A 17,458-nucleotide genomic window follows, 5' to 3' on the forward strand; every position below is an offset into this window, starting at 1 on the left:
ATTGCATTCCAAAAGGTAAGACTCATCCTGAATCTAAAATTAAATAAAAATATAAAAATAATTTTTAGTGACACAGAAGAGCGTAAGCTGCTTGCGTCCAGCTCATATTCACCAAAATGGCACTACGCTGATTTGGAGAGACACAGAGGAGAGGAATTGTTGAATAAAGTCATTATTTTTGTTTTCTTTGTGTACAAAAAGTATTCTCGTCGCTTCTAACGTTACGGTTGAATCACTGATGACAGATGGTGTATTTTGACGATGCTTTTCATACTTTCCTGGACCTTGACAGTGTTACTTACTTGGCAGTCTATGGGACAGTCTCAAGCCTCCCGGTTTTCATCCAAAATATCTTAAATTGTGTTCCGAAGACAAACAAAGCTTTTACGGGTTTGGAACGACATGAGGGTAAGTGATTAGTGACAAAATTTTCATTTTGGGGTGGAGTATCACTTTAAGCCTTTTGTTTTACGGGGAAACAGGAAGTGTTCTCATAAACCATGTTTACATTGTAGTACTCATGTCATTATACACATTTGTGCCCTCATAAACCATATATACCAGTACACACACACACACACACACACACACACAAAACAAACCTGAAAACAAACCTGTTTAGCCATAAGAGAAGAACTTCGACTGGACAAGGGAGGTGACAAACTCTCTCAAATACACATGCTCACCACATCATGATGTGGAGGGAAGTCAAACGTGTACTCTTTGCCTAGTATCTCTCTGTATTTGTAATCAGTGTTCTTGGGAACATCGTAGGCACCGTAGTAATCATAATCCAGAACCTGAGAAAAAAACAATTGCAGATACCAGTTTAGCACACAAATCAATCAATCACCAACTGATACAGACCTCAGTGGACTTGAAGTATGTTATATTTGTTATAAGGAAAACACTGAACAATTTCTGTCCTTCAGAATTATGCATTTGTGTGTGTGTGTGTGTGTTGAAATCTCACTGGAGCATGTCCATCCCGGTTGAACCATCCCGGTCTCTCCCAACCGTGTCTCTCTTGAAACACACAGCCCTGTTCCTGCAGCACCTGTTAAACAACACAACCATCGAATATCAGGCCGATAATAAACCTCAATCACTGTATCAAAATCATAATTAGACCACAACAATTAAGATGACCCACTGACACATTTTGGGCCAGCGTTGTAATTAAAACTTTACATGTAATGAAAAATACAAATATTTCTAGCAAATAAAAAAAAAACACTAGGGCTGTTGATTGATCAAAAATGTATCAAGTGCAACATTAATATATATATATATATATATATATATATATATATATATATATATATATATATATATATATATATATATATATATATATATATATGATTTTCAAATTAATGTGGAAACAACATAAAGAGAGTATTTAAAATATTTGATATTTAAAACATTACTATACTAAAGTACTATAAATGCAAATATCAACAACACCAATACTGATGCCTCTATAAAATGGTTTTGAGTTTTTTTTTTTTTTTTTGAGGAAAAAAAAATATATAATTATAGTCATTCAACATTACAGAATAATTGAAATGGCAAATTATCACATTTTTATTTATTAGTTTTTTTTTTATTTATAATCTATTAAAAATTACTTATGACTCTTATTATTTTAACACTTTAAACAGTAAAATTAATTACATTATTTTCCCTAAAAATTTAAATAGAAACCCACTGACATATAAGAATATCAGAAACTAGATCAGTTGGCCAACTTAGATCATATGTGCCTTGCAAACTGTCATAAAAATCATATTTTTAATGCATTTTTTGAAAGCTTCCTCTAGAATTTTTACATTTTCTCAAGAAACTCATTGCCACACTTTGCCAGCTTTCCTAGTATTTTCTAGGCAGCTGGTAAGTTTTTGTGAGTGACTGTTTTCTTCACAATTTATGGTACATGTCTGTATAACAAATGGTTCGGGATAAGATATACTGAGCTACATGAAGGTAACAGTAATAGTGATGCTTGCCTTATCATACACCCAAATCATAATCATGCCAGTTTAGGCAGCATAAACTTGTCTACATAACAGTTTTGGATGTGCTATCCTTCCCTCACGCTTGTGTTTTCCACTGCTCGAAATAGTCTGTCACGATTTCTAAAGCTATTCTGGAGCTCTAAAACAAAAAGAAGGAACTGGTCCACCCTCCACCCCGGCACCACACACAGCACCAGATTTCTCTTTCTGTCTCCCCATCCAGAGAAACACTGGTTTCTAGGCAATTTGCCCTCCTTCTCCAGGCTTTTTGAAGTCCATATATTATTCTTCTGGAGTAAAGTACGAGCTGACGAGCTTTATATGAGTCACGCACAGCAGCTCATTGTCTTATCCAGCATGAAACGCTATTATTTATTGTTTTTGATAATGATAAGGCTAGCGTTCTTTAACAGGCTCAGGCTAAAAATATGATTTGCAGGAATTAATTCGGCCGCTGTTGCCATGCCAATGAGCCACTCGGGTACATGCTGTCCATGCCGTTACTTAACAGAGGAATTTTTAGAAGTGTGTGTCAGAATAAACACTCTAAGGTGTTGATAGACACTGAGAAGAAATGAAAAGCAGAAGTTTTGAGAGGTGAAAACAAACCTGACAAGGATCCTCATGCTGTCAAGGTTTGCTGGATTGCTTTCCTGAGAATATCATGTGGTCTCAGTTATAGAAAGCTTGTGAATTTATGGAATAGTTCACCCAAAATTTAATATCTGTCATCATTTATTTACCCTCATGTTGGTCAAAATCTTCAATGAAATATAAAAGGAGACAGCCAACCTTCAAAAATGACAGAGCTTTTTTTCTTTTCAAATTTCAAGAGCAGCTCGTGATTTCAGTATTTCATATATATTTATGCATATATTTACACACATATTTACATAATTAAATCATAGCCTTCATGTTTCAATTGCACTATACTGTGCAGTCCTAATAAAGACATTCATTAAATGGAAAAGAACAGCCTGAACATTCTTCAAAATATCTTCATTTGAGTTCTACAAAAGAAAGACAGGTTTTAAAGAAATAAGACAGCAAATGATGACAGAATTTCCATCTTTCCTTTAACAACCTTCCTTTATTTTAGCTGCATGATTTATTTTATTTATTTATTTATTTTTTGTAGAAAGTAAGGCAACTAAATTAGTTTATTTAAATATAGCTAAAATAAATTGATTGCAACCACTTACCTTTAAAAAATGTATTAAAGTTCAATGAATCATTTTTTTCAGTGAATGTCTAATTTACAGTCATCTTAGTGAGGCTCGGTGGTCTAAATGAATGCAGAGTGTTATTATTGCTAGCTATCTATATTTCAGCAGACTGTTATTCACAAGGATGAAGCCTTCTTGTGCGGCTTCACGCCTGGAGCCTAGCCAGAACAAAGCGGTATTTTTGGAAACACTTAAATATCATCTTTTTAGCAGTAGCTTAGCAACAAGTCTTTCAAGCCCCACAGATGCTGGCAGTGAAACACTAGCTAATAAATTCACACATAACACTTTTGGCTGGCTACGTGTAAGCTAAGTTGCCATGTTGTGAAATTTCTTAACTTAAATAATGATTTACACTTAAAGTGATGATGTTTTGATGTTATTAATGCAATTTGTTCTCGGGACAGGCTTGTGGAAAGTTTGTGGTCATGTCGGTTATGTATGTAACCACGGTTCCCTGAATAGTGGCAGTCATATGGTCCCATATGACGTCACCGTATGGCAACACCTTTCGGTGTGACGAATGTCTGAAGCCCTGTACCATCCCGCCAGTCCTATTGGCCAAATAGCGTTTGGCACCGCCCTACTCATGTGTATGCATAGTATACCTGAGTGCCGCGCACTATTTCGCTCAGATTTCATGAACTGAAGAAGAACGCTATCAAGGTATGGAACGGCCGGGACCGCAGCATTTCATTCCCTATTCAGGGAACCGTGGTTACATATGTAACCGAGATGTTCCCTTTCATTGGTCACTTCGATGCTGCGGTGACGTCACCGTATGGGAACCCTATCCCATAACGCCTAAAGTGCCTGATAGCTGGGATCCAAGAATGCATCTGCTCAAGCAGAGATAACCCGGGAGCCAGGAGCCGTCCTCACATCCAGACTGTAAAACTTGATAAAAGTGCTCGGTGAGGACCATCCTGCCGCAGCACAGATATCATCCATAGAAGAACCACTGAGAAAAGCTTGTAAAGAAGCCACTGCTCTCGTGGAATGAGCTCTAACTCCTAAGGGCGAAGCGAGTCCGCGTGCCTCATAGGCTAAAGATATTGCCTCCACCAACCAATGGGACATGCATTGCTTTGTGACAGAACAGACAAACAGCTGGTCGGACTCACACCATGGGGCTGTTCAATCAACATAAGTCTTTAGCGCTCTGACAGGGCAAAGACTCAGATCTCCTAACCCCACCTCTGCAGGGGGTAAAGCCTCCAAGACCACTTGTTGAAAGTGAAAGGGGTTCGAGGCGACCTTAGGGACATAATTAGGCCTCGGTCGCAGCAATACTTTCACAGACCCTGGTGCAAAGTCCATGCATGAGGGCGAAACAGAAAGAGCCTGTAAACACCAACTCTCATGTACTACCTACAAACAACCAAAAAATGTCTTTAACCCTCTGGAGTCGATTAACGCGTATACGCGTTTTGGGGTATTTTCTCCTGATAACCCCGAAAAGAACTTAAATTACACTTTCAGTTTTGATCGTACAGATAAGTGCAATACATCAATCGAATCTGTAAAGGGTCTACTTTTTTTTTGTATACAGACATAATAACAACAAAACTTTTGTGCACTTATAAAATAAAGATAACAAACAAGGAGTGCTGTCTGCAGCCTTTGTCTGCGCTGATCTTCAGATACAAATGCGTCATTAAAATGAACTGTAACTCAGTGAATACTCAACGAAGAGACATGAGAGAGATATCTATAGAAAGCCTGACATGTCTACTTTTAAACTAAACAAGTGCTGCTGAAAACAAATATTCTGTGATAAAGTAATCCATATGAAAACAACGCGATGTCCGTTTTTCACATCCCCCTTCATTATCTTCTAATGCGACCACGCCCCCATTTTACTGTTTTCTTCGCGATAATAAAAATAATAAATAAATCACCCGGCCCACACAACAGAAGACAACGCAGCGAGATTGTTCTTCAAGTTTTTTTTTATTTTACTGTTTTCTTCGCGATGAGAGGAATAAGACATAATTCACCCCAAAAAGATGTGATGTGGTTGAGGATTTGAGATTTGGATTTCCTCAGAAAAAGAAAAGAATGAAGCACTTTATTCAGCAGAGTTCATAAACATGAGTAAGTCTCTTTTTATTTATTTATATACTTGTACTAGTTTTCACATAACGTGTAAACATTTTACTAGTTAGACTTTTTCCAAAGACTTTTTCCAAACTATAATTCCTGACTAAATGTATAATCAAGTGAAATATTATGAAGTTTCAATAACAATATACACCACTATACCATTCAAAAGCTTGATGTAAATAATATAAATGTAACAATAAATGTAACTGTAACAAATGTAACAATCATTGCTGTTCTTTCAATTTATCCCCCCTAAAAAACCTAAAAAAATTATTCTCAGCTCTTTTCACATTATTAATAATAATAATAATAATACTAAAATAATAATAATAATGATGATGATGATAATAATAACAATAAATGTTTTTTTTTGTAGAAAATAAGATTGTTAAAAGGATTTCTGAAGGACTGTGTGACTGGAGTAATTATGCAAAAAATTCAGTTTGAAAGTCAGCTTTGATTTTTCCTATAAACTGTTTAACTGCACTCACAGTGAATATTAAATTATGTTGTGGGATAATTAAATGTATTCTAAATAAACTACAAACATAAAATTATATAGATTTATTTTGTCCTCACATTCTTTCTTGTAACTCACCCCTCTCAGTGACACAGCTGACTGAATGGCTCATTATGCAGCTCATTATGCAGGTCTTTTGTCTTCTCAGGTGTGAATTCATGATAGTGACGCCTACTCGCATATGACTTTTACCAACAAAAACTGTCTTAGAAAATTTAAATCAATATATTGTTTTCTGTAAGTGAGTAAAACAAGATGATTTTTCACATCATTTAGAAAAAAAAATTCTAGGCTACAAGCTCCAGTTCTCAAAATTCCTGGGAACCAATTTTCTGTATGTGTTTTTATTGCCTTTTTCAAGTGATATTTTTAGTTTTTCACTAACCACGCATAACATTTTTTTTCTCAAAAACACAATCATGTACATTCATGCTGCTCACATATTATTATAGCCTAGTTTGTGCTGATTACAGTGAGATTAGACTTTAGCCATTTAGATATTTATAAGAAACTGAAAAAAGCACAAATGTCAGGGCATGACAAAACTTCTCCAGGCCCCCAAAAAATACCCTTATCCAGAGGGTTAAAGTCAGGATTTTATCCGGCACAGTTTCCAAGGGCTCAAACGGATGCCCTGACAGACCTTGCAACACAATGGATAAATCCCATGAAGGAACTCGCACAGGGTGGAAAGGCCTCAGCCGTCGCGAACCCTGTATAAAACGAGAGACCAGTGGATAACGGCCCACTGAAGCACCATCTATATATACGTGGTAAGCTGAAATGGCTGCCACATAAACTTTCAGAGTGGCTGGTGTTACTCCATCAGAGAAATGGTCTTAAAGGAACTCCAGTACTGAAGCCACTGGGCAGTAAACCGGATCCATTTTACGAATTCCACACCAGACCCTAAACAGTTTCCATTTGAAAGCATATAAGCGTCTTGTAGAAGCTGCCCTAGAATTCATTATAGTCTCGGTGATTCCAACAGAAAGACCGGGACATATTAACTCACTCCGCTCAGAGGCCTTGGGTGCCAAATCATCCCTCGTGCTTGCGATAGTAAGTCCTGTCTGAGGGGGATCTCCCACGGGGAGCCCGCTAACAGACTGACCAGATCCGCAAACCATGGCTGTGTGGGCCACCACAGAGCCACCAACAGCAGCTGCTCCACTCTGTCCAGCCTTATCCTGGATAACACCGCTGGAATTAGTCGAATTGGGGGAAAAGCAAATAAGCTGGTCCTGGGCCAATCGTGAGCTAACGCATCCAAGCCTAGGGGCGATGGAGGGCATAGGGAGGACCACAGCGGGCAATGCGTAGTCGTGCTCGACGTGAATAAGTCCACTCTTGCTTCTCCAAATATTTACCATAAAAGGCTCACCGTTTGGGGGTGCAACCTCCATTCCCCTTGCTCCAGAGTCTGTCTGGATAGCAAATCCACTCCGAAGTTCAAATGTCTGGGGACATGAACCACTCTGATTGACAGAAATCTGTTCTGAGACCAAAGAAGAATATTCCTCGCCAGCCTGCACAGGGGGCGAGAGCATAATCCTCCTTGATGATATCTGATACGACACAACCACTATGTTGTCCGACTGACTAGGACATGACGGCCGATCAGCAGATTCGAGAAATACTGGAGAGCTAGAAAAACCGACAGTGATTCCAACCTGTTTATATGCCAATCGCGTTGTGTCGCCGTCCATACTCCGTGAGCTGGGCGTCCTTGACAAACAGCTCCCCAACCGGTCAAAGACGCGTCCGTCGTGACAGTCTCGCGGGAAGCACAAATCCCCAGCCGAACTCCAGCTAGAAGGAATTTGGTTGACATCCACTGTCTTATTGGCATAACACACCTCCGTGTCACCGAAATCGTCCGATGCGGAAAACAACGGGGTGAAATGTTTCGGCTTTTCGTCCACCACTGAAATGGCCGCATATGAAGTAAGCCCAGATGGATTACAGGGGATGCCGCTGCCATTAGACCCAAAAGTCTGAGGCACAAACTCAACGTCACTGTGCGACCTATTTTGAAGTGGCGCACGCATGACATGAGAGACTGAACACGCGGGAGAGATAGTCTTGCTGTCATCGCGCGAGAGTCCAAGTCTATTCCCAGAAAGGTTATCCATTGAGAGGAAATTACAACACTCTTCTGGAAATTTGTGCGTAAGCCCAGGCTGTTAAAAATGATTCAACACAAGATCCCGATGAGAGTGTGCTTGAGTCTGCGATTGTGCTAACACCAGCCAATCATCCAGGTAATTCAATATGAGAACGCCATGGAGCCGCAATGGTGCCAGAGCTGCGTCCATGCATTTCGGAAAAGTTCGGGGAGCCAGGGCTAAGCCAAAGGGAAGAACACGGTATTGATACGCTTTGCCCTCTAAAGCGAATCTGAGGAACTTCCTGTGTCTCTTGATGATCTGAATATGAAAATATGCATCCTTCAGATCGATCGTGACAAACCAGTTGTTTGATTGAATCTGAGACAAAATAGACTTTACCGTTAACATCCTGAATTTGCTCATCCTGAGTGCAAGATTCAAACGGCGTAGATCCAATATGGGTCGCAAACCGCCCCCTTTTTTTGGTACAACAAAATAGCGGCTGTAAAAACCTGACTCCATCTGAGAGTGGTGTACTTCTTCTATAGCCCCTTTGCTCAGCAGACCTGACATCTCTTGCTGCAGCACTGCGATTTCCTTTGGCTTCACAACCGTGGGAAGAATTCCGCGGAAAGGAGGCGGACCTTTTCGAAACTGAATGGTGTATCCGTGATGAATTGTGCGTAACCCCCACTGTGAAATGCCGGGCAAGCATTCCCACGCGGCCCGAAATAACATCAGTGGTTTCAAGATTTCCACCTTCTGCAACATTTTCATACGCGTTAAAATGTCCGGGCACGAAAGGCTCGCGCCATCTGTAAGCAGGGGAAGCGCATGCGTCACAGTCGTTGCGTTTCGTTGTGTATAATCCTGAAGCTTGTCCACGGCAGGAATTAATCCAACAAGATGAACATAGGGCTCTGCCGCTGGCGAAAAAGCGGCGGCTGTGTGAGCCGTCATAAATGGGCCATCTTTGCCAGACCCTTGAACCGTCCCTCGAACTCTGAAGGCTGAATTGCGCAGAGTGTCTGAGGGAACGCTTGACATGGTAGCTCGATCCAATGCTGCTCGAAGTGCCCTTTGTGGCGAGACAGTCAATGTTCGAGCGTGGGGACTGCAGAGAGAGGGTTAGATGTGCAAAAACGGTCCAACAACGCTCTCTAGTGGAGGGCACAGTCCCTGGCGAGCAGCGAGAGTATCAGGAGCTGCTGTTAGGGGCCCGAGAACGAGAGGCATTAGCCGTCAAGCTCAGGTCTAACCTTTTCCGCTGTTGCTGGCGAGCTGGTGGAAAAACCTTAGGACCCCAATCTTTACGAGGGGGTGCCATAGGTGAAGGCTCTTCTCGTGAGGCAACCCGTTGGCGGTGTGAGGAAGTTGAGCGAGACTGCGCCGGCGCCTGACGTCGTTCAGTCTCCCTGGGCCTGCGAGGAATAAGCTGGCAGAAGGCGGCTGATTGCTGTTTCGTTGCCCTAGATTTATCCACCACCGAAGTGACTGCCTCTCCAAACAAACCATCCTTAGAAACAGGGGCGTCCATGAGAAAAGATTTGTCCTTTTCTTTAATGTCGGTGAGATTAAGCCAGAGATGGTGTTCAACCGTGATCAATCCAGCCATAGAACGGCCCGAGCAGTATGTTTGGTAGAGCATAGTGCCAAATCTGTTGCTCGCTGCAGCTCTTTCACAGCCTCGGGTGTGATACCCTCTCCCTCGTCGAGGTCCTTTAAGAGCTCCGCTTGGTAGGCCTGGAGGACCGCCATAGAGTGGAGCGATGCGGCCGCCTGGCCTGCAGCCATGTAGGATTTCCCGACGAGGCTGGACGTGACTCGACACGCCTTTAAAGGAAGAAGGGGGCGAGACTTCCATGCCGTGGCCGAATTAGGCGCGAGATGTTCGGCGAGAGTCTCTTCCACCGGAGGCATCGCTGCATAGCCACGGTTCGCCATGTCAGAAATGGTGGCAGAAATGGAAGTCTTTAGACTCCGAGGCCGCGGTGGATAAGACGTCGTCGTCATACTGTCCACAACCAAAGGAGATAGTATCATATGCCTCCACGGTGGGTTGTAAACCCTCATTTGAAAAAACGACGGGTTCCACAAAGTTCATTTCCTGCACTCGGGTCGGGGAGAGCGAGCGACGTGGAGAGAACTCCAGTGCAGCGCTGTCCTCGTTGTCTATGTCGCACATGTCTCCCCAAGCCATTGCCTCGTGCGGTGCCTCGGAAGCCGCAGAAGTGACACGGCCGGGGTTGGACACGGGGGCGACCTTAGAAAATACTTCTACCCTCGAGCACAGTACTTTAAGCCGCAGGCTATCACAATGGGGGCAAGAAGAAAGGCCACTAAGCGCTGCCTGTGCGTGATGTAAGCCCAAGCACACTACGCACCTTTCATGAGTGTCTCCCTTCGTGATGAACCTGGTACACGGCTCCTTACACTTCAGAAAACTCATTGCGTCCGCGAAGAGGAGTTAACACTGCTCGAAGAAAAACCACTGAGAACACGAGATGATTCCTAGGGCACTGATGATTCGCTTTCCTGAAGGAAATGAAATCTGAGTGAAATAGTGAGGGGCACTCAGGTATACTAAGCATACGCATGTGTAGGGCGGTGCCAAGCGCTATTTGGCCAATAGGATTGGCGGGATGGTATAGGGCTTCAGACATTCGTCACACCGAAAGGTGTTCCCATACGGACGCTCCACAGCAACAGTTGCCCCACCTATGAAAGGGAACTCAATACTAGCATTTACAAACTGACAGGAAGACGGCTGAGAAGGCAGGAAACTGAGACAGAGAAAATAAGGAAGGCACGTTTTTTCACATTAGTACTTAGCTAGATTATTCTCTTGACAAAGCTAATTTAGCTTACTGCAAAAAGGAGCGCTAACAGCAAAAACTACCATTTACCAGATATGTTCTAGTCATATTTTACCACAAAATCAATAGAAAATAAAGCACCATTTACCATTACCATACCACCATTTATTAAGACCATTAACATTTTTTGAACTGAGCCATTATTTTCATGACCTTAAGTTCAGATTAACAATTACCACTATTATGTACTACCATTTACAAATTTGGGGCTGTTATTTAGATTTTTATATTTTTTAAAGAAATATAGAAAACAATGTATTTTTGTGAAAAACTGAGATACATTTTTTCATGACTCTTTGATTAATATTTTTATTGATTAATTTGAAATAAAAATGAAATATATTTTTTGTAACAATGTAAAAGTCTTTCCTGTCACTTTTGATCAAAGTAATGCATCCTTTCTGAATGAATTTTTCCAAAAAAATAAATAAATAAATTCTATACAATATAATGTTTTTTTTTTTTTTTTGCATTATTGTAATGACAATGAAATTATGCATTAAAGGGGGAGGGTGGGATTGTATTTTATTGTCTTTAAAAAGTAAGGTCACAATGAAAAAAATCTTTGAAAATATATAAATATATAAATAAAATAAGTAAATTAATAAATAAATAAATAAATAAATAAATACATACATAAATATTATATATAAATATTCAGCTGGACCAGCCTAAAAAAAAAACTAATTTCTTTCTGTGATTTAAGTAGCAGCCTTTAAGGTACCATTTATTTTTATATATAATGCAGTTTTGCCATATATCATCAAAAAGTAGATTCCATTCAAGTAGATTAATTTTCCTCCTTTAGAAAAAATAATATGAGTTTTTTTTTCCCAGATGAGCCCATGTAATGTGCATGCACCTACAGGAAATTATATTTGATTATAATTGTAAAACAAAGACTTTTTGAGTCAGTGGTTCAAAAGGGGATAAAGAGACATAAGAGAAGGGCTGAACCTGGTGGAAGGGGTCTTTCCTCATGTTGCGGCTGGCCAAAGGTTCGTCAAACGGGAAAACTACTGAATAGTTTTTGGTGTACGATTCATGACTGCGCTCTCTGATCCAGCGGTTGTTGTTGGTCAGGGAATGATGGAACCGCCTGAGACACAGAAACAGGGAGATGAAGTAAGAAACTGAGACACGCATACAGATATGTTGCATCATTTTCAAGGCACAGAAGCGAATGCTAGTGCAGTTCAGAGCATCTTGCCCTGTGCTGACCTTCATAATACCTCACACATCTGATGTCCTGAGCTCAGTGTTATGATGTTCCTTTCACAGATGCCATTTTTTGTGTGGTCACTGAACTGTACATATTAACAATCCCATGTGTGGTGTTTGAAATACTCCTTCAGACACTAGTAGGGCTGGCAATCAAGAACTGATTCTTATTTAGTAGAAAGATTGATCTTCATGATGTTTGGTGTGGTTAACGGTTCTTAAATGTCTGAATTCTTCCAGCAGTTTGGACGAAACACCATTTAAAAAAAATGTCAGTATAGTCTGATTTAGGGTTGCACAATTTGTATTTTTTTTTCTCATAAAAACTGCGTTTTAACCATTTAAATATATATATATATATATATATATATATATATATATATATATATATATATATATATATATATATATATATATATATATATATATATATATATATAAAATAAAAAAACCTTCTAGGTTTACTCAGCTTACTTGTGAGGCTGCACAATTTTAACCATTTTAATAATAATTTAATTAATATTTACATTTAATAAATAAATATTTACTTAATAATAATAATTAGTATTTAATTATTAATGTTATTAATTGTTAAATAAATAATATTTAAATTATTATTAATAATGAATAATAATTTACCATTTTAAATTTCACTGTAAAAAAAACAGAGTATTTTAGAAAAATATAATAATAATTTTAAATTAGAACTGTAAAATTACAATACTAATATTTATGGTCATCTTCATTTTTAATTGTTAAACCATCCAGCTGTTATTTTGGCAGAAAACCGAATGGATGGCTTCTCCAAAGATTCTCTTTTGTTGACAATGGCCAGTTAGCACTTTTCATTACAAGTTTGGGAAGATGTTTCCTGCATGTTGCGTTCCCAAATGCACATTATGTGACTCAAAGTTTGGAGAAGATGCAGAGATGAGTTTGTGTGGAGCAGCATTTACTGTGAAGACTGATTTACTAAAAACACTGGATCATGAGCTGCACACGTGTAAATGAACACGATGCAGCACATATATTTAATTAGATAATTTGCAGCCCTTATGATTTAATAATCGTACTAAGTCATACAGTATCTTGATACTGACTTTACTTTGATTAATTGTTCAGCCCTAGACTGAATCACAAATTAATGACTTATGATATTTTAGTGACTGTCTAACAACTGTCTAAGTCATTGAATTGTTCAGAATGGTTCTTGATTACTTATGTCACGTCCGTCTCAAAATGCTTAAATTCCCCATATTCCACTGGTCGGAAAAAAGATAGTCCTGCCTCAAACAAAGTACATAAAGTAGTACTCAAAGAAACACTTGCTCGCATAAAACGTACCTGATATCATATCCATACATGTCTTTTTCAGGACGCCCGTGAATAATCCAGTGAGCCAGCTCTTTGCCGCATCCTCCTCCTAACATCATACCTGCCAATCAAATCACAGAGAATATGTCAATCATCAGCTCATAACTGCCAGTCAACTTTATCCTACTTCAAACAATCAGTCAAACTTGTATACAACCCTAAGCAACACGGCACAACATTTACCAAGCTACAAAGTACCTCTCTAGAAACAATGTGACTGACAGATGCCAATCAGTTAAAAGTGAATGATACCCAGAAGAGTTGTACCATCAGAGCAAATCAATCTTTGCCAGCTCTGAGCAGACAGGAAAGGAATAATGAACAGAAGCAGAGGAATACCAAGAAGGAATGAAGGGCATTGTGAAGTGAGAGACAAATCAAAGGGGAGTGAAACAAATGGGCAACAGGATCTTGGAAGAGGCGTAGCGAGTGCCTGTGGAGATGTTGGTGGTGTCTCTAAAGGACTTCTGGCTCATTAGCTGCCTGATGACTTAATTAACATTAGCCAGAGACCACAGAGTCGCTGAGTAATGGCCGCCTTGAATTCCATGCTGCGTCACTGCTTTATCTCTCAGACACCCGGTGTCCCACACGCCTCTAGAAGCATTTCTAGAGCTCTCATGAGTCATGACAAAGCAGAGAGATGCTGCTTACAGAGCCGTCTTAGATGCCATTAACGGAGAATGAGTTTTTGGGTTTAAAAATGTGAGAAGCAGAAGAATGAAAAAGGTCTAGAGACACGTTTTTTTGAACCTCGTCAAGCCTGACAAATGAATTAATACTCAGGAAACTCTAATTATTATTATTATCATTTTCAGTGGAGCTCTTTTTTGAGTTTCTAGAAAAATATTCTTTTAATTAATATTTGTTAAAAAAGCATATAATTTACATATATTGCCATACTTAACATTTTTACTATATATTTAAAATATAATTCAAACTTGAAAAAACACTGAATAAAAAAATCAAGAAAAAAGTCAGAACTGTCACACAATTGCAAGAAAAAGTCAGAACTGTGAGATATTTACATTTACTTTTGGCAGACGCTTTTATCCAAAGCGACTTACAGTGAATTCAGGCTAACATTTTTATTTTTTTACCTAACAATGTGTTCCCTGGGAATCGAACCCACAACCTTTTGCGCTGCCAACGCAATGCTCTACCACTGAGCCACAGGAACACTAGATATATAAACTCAGATTTTTTACCCTCGCAATTTAGAGTAAATATCTGGCAATTCAGTTTTTTTTTTTTTTTTTTTTTTTTTTTTTTAAGAGCAAAAAGTATGACTTGTGAGATGAAAAGTCACAATTATATATTTTTTTGTTATTAAACGGGCTTCCATATAATATGAAGTTCATACTTGAAGGAAAAACACCCAAATTTTATTCACAGACCTAAAGTGAGCAAAACGTGCAATTTGATGCAGCTACTGATATTAAAGTTAAAATAGTAACATAAAATTCTGAATTCTGATGCTTGTAATCAATGTAAATCAATAAGATCTTTCGAAAAGTATAACAGACTACTTACAAAAAATCCATATAAATATCAGTTTGCATATCAGTTTCCCTCCCAATAATATTTCTTAGTAAGATGATATTTAAATGCTTAGTTTTATAATCAAAGCTCTGTAGTTTTTATTGTGGGGGCAAAACAAATAATGCAAAACAGTGAGGATTGAGAGATGAAGAAATAAATGCTCATCCAAAGCCTGATGGATCTTATTTGATACTTAAAGGGATAGTTACAATTACAGATGAAGCACTGGAGTAACATCGACTACTTTCATGATGTTTTTACTACATTTCTGGACCTTCGAAATGAAAGTTGCTTAGGCTGTCAATGGAGGAACAGAATCCTCTCTGATTTCATTTAAAATATCTTCAGTTGTGTTCCGAGGATGAACGCAAGTCTTAAGGGATTGGAACAACACAAGGGTGAGTAATTAATGACAGAATTTTCATTTTTGGGTGAACTATCCCTTTAAATTTTAACATGATTTTCCTAAAAAAATGACTGGGTGGATGGAAAATGAAGTAAACTTTAGATTCTTCAGTCCTGTAAATATTTATCTTGAAGTATTACTAACAATATATACAAATCTGTAAAGGCTTCACAGCGTAAAGACACATACCTGTACAGTGGATGTTTTTACAATTAAACTAAAAGGCCTTTTACTTGCTTAAAAAAAGTCTAACCACCAGTCAGACGACAGAAGGCATGTAGTAGATTGTGAACAACAGGTTTGTCAGCAAAGTTTTGAACATGTTTATAACATCCTCCAAATCACCACAAGAATAATTTACAACCCTATAAATGATTTCAACGACTGATTTCAGCAAGCTCTTGCCATTTTGTGAGCAATATGCATCGGCCCACAAATGTCCTCGAGGAAGAGTGCAGCACATGAGCCTTCCTGATGGCTGCACTGGTCTTTGGTACACAATCTGTATTGTTAAAAGCGCTATATAAATAGAGGTGACTTGACTTGACTTGGGTCTGTGTTGAGCTACAGCTGAACTGCTGGGGCAGGAATGAGAGTTCAACGCTGCATGAGTTAATGCTACCATGTGGACAGACCTTCCCATCTATGTTTTCCTCTCAGGACACACACACACACCCCAGTTCTCTTTCTTCATCAAAGCAGCGACCAAATCACTAGAGGTATTTCTGCAAATGTCAGGGGAGATGAGAAAGAAAGTTTTCTGTTTCAAAACCTGGAGAACTGCATTGCTGTCTACTGTCTATATAGGCATCTGCCATCGAAGACAGTGAAATGTGTGACATTTCAAACAAAATCTGGCCAAAACAGGTGTTCTTGGGTTTGTTTTGATGGTCTGAAACATCTCGCCAGCACAAACTATCCTGGAAAACTTCCTGCCAGCTGTTAAACACCTTCGAAATGCCATTGGTCAATGATGATTATGTAATAGGTGGGTGTGGCTCTGTGGCTCTGCCTTCTTTGACTTGTATTTCTTAACATGTTCACTCAGACACAAATAACACATTTTTGTTGTTGTGTGTTTGTTGTGATATTGAGAGGAAAGCCACAGCACATATTTACGTATCAACTAAATGCTAAAAGTATATCATTGCACAGCTAATTCATACTTCTGTAATGTAGAACAAAAAAGAACTTTGCACATCATGGTCTTAACAATGGAACCTCATGAAGGAACAGATTCAAAACATCATTCGCTGTAGGCAGCAACTAAACTATTTGTAGTTATTACTTGTTATTTGGTTAATTATTAAATAAACATCGCTCTTTTGTCGACCATCTTAAGCGCATTTTCCTCCACTGATCTTAGCACTGTCGAAACCGAATATTCATTACCAGCCCAATATTTTCAGTTGGAAAAATTTTGGTGAGTCACTAATAAAAACAATGAATTCAGACAAAATAAATGTGTTTTCTCCAGAAGGGAAGTGGCTCTTAACAATCACTTCACAAATGGGCCACCATCTGCCTCAGACTGACCTCTTCTACTACCACACACACACACACACACACACACACACACACACATCAACAGTCTGGCCATTTAATCAGCTGTCCTGAAACTCTTCAAGACAACTTACACTTGCATGTATGTCTATCCCCATCCAATGGTGTGACAGTAACATTGAACAGGAGAACCGAGACATGGAAAAACTGGACCAAAGACAAACATGCAGACATGATGCAAGCAGTGGGGAAGGACGACATCTCTGTGCTCATGCATACTGATGGACACACACACATAATGATATCCCAAGGAGAATCTCTGATCAGCATCTTTTGTCATAAGTACCAGGCTAATACCCACTTGAAGCACTTCTCATTAGAGTTTTGACATTCATAGGGTGAGTGTCTCTGTATTAGAATGCACTGTTTTTCTCCAAGAGCAAAAGATGTGCAATTAATCACAAATTTCAGTGCTTCTTTCAAGACTGAATGTTTTATCTAATGGTTTCAGGACGATATAATGGTTTGTCCTCAAATGAATAGTTACCTATAAAT

General features: G+C 39.1%; 1 protein-coding gene across 1 annotated transcript in view; it reads right to left on the reverse strand.

The window, feature by feature from the left end:
* LOC109064274 (sarcosine dehydrogenase, mitochondrial-like) overlaps positions 1-17,458 on the reverse strand; it is a gene marked incomplete at its 5' end in the record, with an annotated part of 60,870 nt that overhangs the window by 22,601 nt on the left and 20,811 nt on the right. Inside the window, 4 exons of the mRNA XM_042764546.1 lie at positions 687-800; positions 974-1,057; positions 11,815-11,956; positions 13,423-13,513. Of these exons, the coding sequence (XP_042620480.1) occupies positions 687-800; positions 974-1,057; positions 11,815-11,956; positions 13,423-13,513 (431 nt within the window). The remainder of the gene's footprint in view (positions 1-686; positions 801-973; positions 1,058-11,814; positions 11,957-13,422; positions 13,514-17,458) is intronic.

Source organism: Cyprinus carpio, chromosome A10 (assembly GCF_018340385.1).
Source record: "Cyprinus carpio isolate SPL01 chromosome A10, ASM1834038v1, whole genome shotgun sequence".
Lineage (NCBI taxonomy): Eukaryota > Metazoa > Chordata > Actinopteri > Cypriniformes > Cyprinidae > Cyprinus > Cyprinus carpio.